Source organism: Macrosteles quadrilineatus, unplaced genomic scaffold, assembly GCF_028750875.1.
Source record: "Macrosteles quadrilineatus isolate MER2022 unplaced genomic scaffold, UCM_ALF_1.0 Scaffold_2__2_contigs__length_208266976, whole genome shotgun sequence".
NCBI lineage: Eukaryota > Metazoa > Arthropoda > Insecta > Hemiptera > Cicadellidae > Macrosteles > Macrosteles quadrilineatus.
The window spans coordinates 126991736-126998587 of NW_026542595.1; the positions used below are offsets into that span (position 1 = coordinate 126991736).

Below are 6852 nucleotides of genomic sequence, written 5' to 3' on the forward strand. Positions count from 1 at the left end.
AATAATGTATCGCTTCGACATAATAACACATTACAGTTTATACAAAAATATAATTATGTATGAAATCATGAAATTATTAGCTTAACCTACAAAAATTAACAATATACTCCGCGCACCAAACCTAAGGACTAAGCGAATTTCTATATGTCTGATTGGATTTTTAGTAAACTATTCCTTTATACTTGTCAGATTTATTCTTTATTTAAATAAAACTAGGGTACCTAGGTTTGCTGCTACATGGAAGAAAAAAGTATGTAAACAATTAAGATCTTTGTTGTAAAATGTCAATAAGTTAGTGTAGTATGGAATATATAAATTTGCCCAAAATTTAACAAACTGTACCTATTGTTGTGTTGCATTTTGACGAATAGTGTGTTTGACCCCTGGGGACGTCAGAAAGAAGAAGTAAATCAGTCCCGGGTCTAGGTATTCGTGCCACTTACATTAATATTTTCTTCCCTATAAAAATTGTTTTCTATTAAATATCTATTTATTGAATTGTACAACTGCATATTTATTTATTAATTTAAGATTATAACAATCGTTACCAATCATTTTTGTAATGGTTTTTGGCCGTTGGAATGGAAATAAATAAATTAAGAAATAAAGAAATTCTCTGCCAATAACTGAAAACCAGCACACATTATTAGTTTGAAACTCTATATTTCGGTCTCAAAACCTACTAGTTGTGGGGTTTCAATTACAAAACTGTGCAAAGTGAAAACCAATCAGTGGGTGTTACTTTTCAATAACAGTTGGTGAAACTGCCGTTGCAACTGTGTGGTTCAATTGATGTGGAATGAATATTTTTAACGTGAAATATATACACTAGTGTACCTGTTGATCAAAATCGAGCAATTGCCAAGTAACGGAGTTATACAGGAGTTATTTTAGTACGATTAACAGTCATAATTTTCGATGAGTTTTCAATACTCATCTAAAAGGTTGTGTAGCTAATGGAAATACTCACGCTGTTAATAACAGTTCGTTATCTATAAACACTTCTTTTAAATATTTTCTTTTTAATTTTTCAGACGTTGGTCTTTTTTAGTGTTTTCTACAAATGTTTTCCGACTTACCCACAGCTGTTACCAGTAACCATTTCTTGCATGTATTCATTTTATCTGACATTAGGCAAGTTTACTTAACCACCGTGACAACACGATGTGTAAATTCGTCGTGTATTTTTTTCACTTTCAATATTTGTGTAACTAGTGTGCAAAGCCATTTTGTATATCACAACTGTAAAACATATTATTCATCTCTACAATTGAGTGTGTATCTGGATTCCTTACTGTTAGTCCAGGCCTCTCTTCTTCTACTCTTCAAATATGCACATATTTGCCCCGCCAAGTCCCCCAGCGGTACACAGCTGCTGCAGTGTATATATACATGACGTGACAAAGTGGCTTTTTTACTCGTCAATAGCTCTGATCTCTTATTAATTAATTGTATCCTCCTCCTGTTTTCAATATTCCTCTAGGAATTTTCTTTTCTTCCAACAAAACTGATTTAACTTTACATTGGTCTTCAACCTCCTGAATATATTACAAACTTTAATATTCTTCTCCCAAAAAACCGAGTTCCTTATTATATAAACAGCTGTTTTTTTTAATTTGTTCTATGAAATTTTTAAGAAGGATAATCTATCTTTGAGAACTCCTCGTGCCCTTATGGGTAACAATTTTTTAATTCAAAACCTTTACGAATTTAGACTTATTATTGACACTTCAAACGTTGAAATTGGTCCAAATGGAGGAGTAGTGTTCACAAAAACGTCTTCACGTATTATACATATATTGTTTCTATTATATATTTTTAGGGGAAAAATATTAACCCTAACAAGTGCACATTTTACTCTCTTGCTATACTCACAGTTCATACAGAAGTGAAGTGAATCCTCTCCAGTTCTTGGTCTTCAGCCTTTGACCTTTGAGCTTTAGCATGCATTTCCTGTTTCTTTCTTAGTAAGCATTAAGCATTGAATATAACTTGCAGTGACTTCGTATTGATAATTATTATTTATGATTTAATATACAACACTCCTTTCCCCTTTAAAAAAAACTTAAAATTCTTCTTGAAAATAAAATAAAATAACTCTTCTTTTATAAATGTTCGCAGCATCTTCATTTCAAAATAAAATTCATTGTTTGTCAAATGTAAAATAAAATTAACTTAATCTTGCTGCGAACTTGTTCTCTTGTCTACTAAAGATTAAGTTTCTGCGGGGCCGTTATCATCCTTTTGGACCTCCGCAGGGGTTCTTGTTCGTGAGTTATACTTCCTTTAGGTAATGGAGATTTCCGAGGTGATGGAGATTTCTGAGGTGGTAAAGATTTCCGAGGTGGTGGTGATCTCGTGGGACTCTGTGATTGATCAACATGTATAGGAGGTTCGACCAGACTTTTGCTTGGTGATAGCACTGGTAAGGGTCGTGGAGGAGTGATTTCTGGTTCTTCTCTTCTCATAATGGGCAATTCACCTTCCAACTCTTTCAAATGATCGGCATGTACAAACCGTTTCTGTCCCCTTACGCTAACAATGTAAGTCACAGGACTTATACACTTGATAATAACTCCCGGCATCCATCTTGTTTCTTCGTTACGGATACTTTTGACCCAGACTTCCTGTCCTAGTGTGAACGACCTCCATTTTCCTCTATGTTGGTCACTGGATTCTTTTATTTTCTGTTGCTTGCTCTCCATGTTGCTTTTGAAATCTGGTTTTAGCAGAGTGAATCTGGTTCTAGGCTGAAAACCCAAAAATAGTTCCGAAGGTGTTCTACCAGTGATTGAGTGAGGTGTGTTTCGGTAAGCGAACATGAAACAATCCAGTTTGTGCTGCAAAGTCCGATTTCGGCCCTTGAGGTTGTCTTGGAGTACTTGCTTTAAGAGAGAGGTTTTAAAAGTACCCACCATAGACTCTGCTTGGCCGTTACTCGCCGGATGATATGGAGGGGAGAAAATGTGATTTATTCCATTGAATCTCAAAAAACTTTCAAATTCTTCTGACCTAAAAGGCGGTCCTCCGTCTGTGATGATGTTCTCCGGAACTCCATATGCGGCAAAGCATTTACGTAATTTTTCAATAGTTTTTGAGGCGTTGGTACCATTCATTTGGTATACTTCGACCCATTTAGAGAAACTGTCCACTAGTATCAGAAAATAAACACCATCCTTCTGAGCGAAATCTAGGTGCACACGCTGCCATTTCTTTGAAGGCCACTGCCACGGCTGTAGAGGCAGCTTAGGGGCAGATTTACGGGTCATTTGACAAATCTCACAAGTTTTAACAACATTTTCAATTTGGTCATCAATTTTAGGCCACCACACAAAACTTCTGGCCAAAGCTTTCATTTTGCAAACACCAGGATGTTCTTCATGTAACATGTCTAAGAGGTGTTTTTGAAATTTAGTAGGAATGAGGACTCGATTTCCCCAAAGAATACAACCATTTTCAACTGAAAGTTCGTTCTTTCTCAGAAAGAAAGCTCTTAATGGCTCATCCTTATCTAAATGTGTAGGCCAGCCTTGAAGTGTCAAATCTAAGACTTTAGAAAACAACGGATCTCTTCGGGTTGCAAGACTTATTTCTTTTGCTGTGAGAGGTAGTTCTGGAAATGGAGCAAAAAACTGAATAACTGAAATATCTTCAGAGTTTGGGTCGAGTTTCTTAGGAAGACGTGAAAGAGCGTCAGCTTCTACAATTTCAGAACCTTTTCGATAGATGATGTGGTAGTCATACGCAGACAAAATTATTGCCCAACGTTGCATGCGGGCAGCTGCAAGAACTGGGATACCCTTTTTCTCTCCTAGGAATGCTGTTAAAGGGGCATGATCCGTAATCAATGTGAATGATCGACCAAAAATATATTTGTGAAATTTCTTTACTCCGAATATGATAGCAAGGGCTTCTTTATCTAACTGAGCATAGTTCATTTCGGATTTTGTAAGACTTCGAGAAGCATACGCAACTGGTCGGACAGATCCGTCCGGCATAGTGTGAGACATAACACTGGCGATCCCATAAGGGCTTGCATCGCATGTCACTTGGATTTTCAACTTTGGATCATAAGGTACCAAAACATTACTTTGAGTTAAAAGCAGTTTACTTTCATTAAAAGCTTTTGAACATTCTGAATTCCATTGCCAGGGTTTGGCTTTATGAAGCAACTGATGCAACGGGTATAACACCGTGGATAGGTTAGGGAGGAAACGCCCATAAAAATTCAATAGGCCTAGATAGGCTCTTAGCTGGGTAACATCGGTAGGCTCGGGTGCATCCAAGATAGCTTTAACTAGTTTATCGGTAGGGTGTATTCCGAACTCATCAATCCTATGTCCAAGGAAATTCAAACTGGGTTTAAGGAACTCACTTTTCTGGTAGTTAGCCTTGATACCGAATTCTTTAAGTCGCACTAGAAGAGCTTCGGTTTTGTTTACTGCATCTTGCATGTTGTGGCCTACAATCAAAATATCATCCAGAAAACAGTATGTACTATTTAATCCTTTTAGGATACGGTCCATGACCGCTTGGAACTGAAAAGGTGCACTCGTAATCCCAAAGGGTAGTCTTTTGTACCTGAAAAGACCTTTGTGGGTGTTTACCGTTAAGAATGGTTGCGATTTTTCGCCTACACCTAACTGCAAATAGGCTGAAGTCAAATCAATTTTTGAAAATATTTTCCCACCTGAAAGTTTTGTGAATATATCTTCTGATGTAGGGAGTGGATAATGCTCCGAATTTTTCAAGACTCGGTTTAAGGTTACTTTGAAATCCCCACACAATCGCACTGATTTTCCGTCAGGTTTTAAAACACAAACCAAGGGTGTACTCCACTGGCTATCTTTGACTGGATAAATGACATCAGATTTAACAAGATTATCAAGTTCTTTTTCGACTGATTCTCTTAAAACATATGGAACAGGTCTAGCCTTACAAAAAATTGGAGTCGCCTCTTCATCTACAGCAATCTCAGTGGTGATACCTTTAATTAGACCCATTTGCCCTTCAAAAACATCCATAAATTTACTTTTCAAGTCATTTTCTATAGAAGCAGTAGAAGTAGAAACATTATGGCTAGACTTGCCTGCATTATTTCCAGATCCAACCTGTAATATCCTGTTCCAGTCCAACTTCAACTGATGTAGCCAATTACGTCCCAACAGTGCTGGCTGTCGACGATCGGTGATTTCTACAACCACTACAGGTAGATTGTAGTCCTTTCCTTCGTGCGAAACTGCGGCTTTGAACTCTCCCAAAACATCCAATGGGTGTCCAGTGTACGACTTCAGCTGCAACTCAGTAGGCCTTAAATTTATATGACTAAATTTATCATCATAAATATGTTTAGGTAAAACAGTCATAATGGCACCGGTGTCAATAACCATGTCCAATGGTTTGTCTTCGACCATCAAGGTGGTTCGATAATTGTTATCAAAAGAAACTTCATTTATCAAAGAAACACACTGTAAATCATAGCAAGTATTTACATCTTCATCTGGACTATCAGTTACAAAATTTACTCTTGACCTATTACTAGTAGGTTTAGGCTTTCCATGTTTTTGCTTACAAACACTCGACAAATGGCCTATTTTACCACAAGAGTGACATCGTGCTCCTTTGAAGAAACACATATTACAATTATGACCAGTTTTGCCACACCTGTAGCATTTATAGTCTTTCTTATTTTCCATGAGGTTATTACCTTTGACATAACCTAGTTTTGGCTTTTGGAAATTGTTTTTACCCCCACTAGGCTTAGAACTGTGTCTGTACGATTTTACAAAATCTATTTCACCCACTTCTCCCTGTGAATGAAATCCTTTGACTTCCTTCCTTGCAGCTTCTAGCCTACAAGCAAGTTCAAAGAGTTGCGAAAAATTTGAATCGGTCTCTGTCATCAACCGTTGTTGAATATCCTCGTTTTTAATCCCACTAACAAAGCGGTCCCTCATGGCATCGTTTAAGAAATTACCAAAATCACAAGAAGCAGCCAAATGTTTAATCTCCACTGCGTACTGAGCTAACGTTTCCCCATCTTTTTGGAACCTTTTGTGAAATTTACACCTTTCAGAAATAATTGACTTTTCTGGTGTGAAATGACCCTTTAAAGCCTTAATTAAATTGTCATAAGTTTCATCAGCAAGCTTTTTGGGAAGCAATAAGTTTTTAAAAACTCCAAAAACTTTAGGCCCTATAACAGTAAGGAATAATGGAACTTTTTCTGTTTCCTTCACAGAATTAGCTTTTATGTACAACTCAAATCTTTCCAAATAATTACTAAGATCTTCCACTTCTTCATTAAATTCAGAGAATTTACCAGTAACTGACATTTTGCTATGGCAAATGTTTGTTTTAGGCATGAACAGTACAGTAAAAAACTTTCCAAAGTCAGGACTAGCCTAGGCCTATTCCAAGAAACATAAGTCCATTTCATTGCATTTGACTGATTTAATTTTACTTTTAACCTTTAAGAAGATTATATATTACTAAAGTAGATCCATTTGCTTCAAAAGTTACAAAAAGTTGCAAATGATTTTCCAAATTTATAATATTTCCACTTGGGATTTCCTGCAAAATGCTTTGTCTGAACAGGTTTCTGCAAAGTTCTGTACTAACATGAAAATTGATGACAAGTCCTATATTTTACATAAATACCTTGCCTTTGTGTGTTTTCAAATAAAATATTCCTTTTCCAGATATCAATAAAAACTCAGCTTTAAAATTTAATCAACTTATAAACTTGCAATAGTTGACTTGTAACTTTTTGTGAAAACTGAACATGTGACTTGTCTCCTCTTGATGCAGATTTCACTAATATTTCACTTTTATTTGTAGAATTTGTACTAG

At 36.3% G+C, this 6852-nt stretch overlaps 1 protein-coding gene across 1 annotated transcript; it reads right to left on the reverse strand.

The window, feature by feature from the left end:
- Nucleotides 1-2207: 2207 nt before the first annotated feature.
- LOC128984870 (uncharacterized protein K02A2.6-like) lies at nt 2208-5390 on the reverse strand. The gene is made up of 3 exons (XM_054404241.1): nt 4940-5390; nt 4376-4462; nt 2208-3820 (listed from the first exon to the last, which is right to left on the reverse strand). Exons 1-3 carry the CDS (start codon nt 5388-5390, stop codon nt 2208-2210), a joined length of 2151 nt encoding a protein of 716 aa, XP_054260216.1.
- Nucleotides 5391-6852: the final 1462 nt, after the last annotated feature.

Bases quoted from the DNA above. Each gene is read 5' to 3' on its own strand.
- LOC128984870 (XM_054404241.1), bottom strand. From the start codon at position 5,390: ATGGTTATTGACACCGGTGCCATTATGACTGTTTTACCTAAACATATT. The intron at 4,463-4,939 runs GTAAGGCTAGAC...TTTTGATTGTAG, and splicing joins AGAGGCGACTCCAATTTTTT to GCCACAACATGCAAGATGCA. The intron at 3,821-4,375 runs GTGAGTTCCTTA...CCCCTTTAACAG, and splicing joins CAAGGCTAACTACCAGAAAA to CATTCCTAGGAGAGAAAAAG.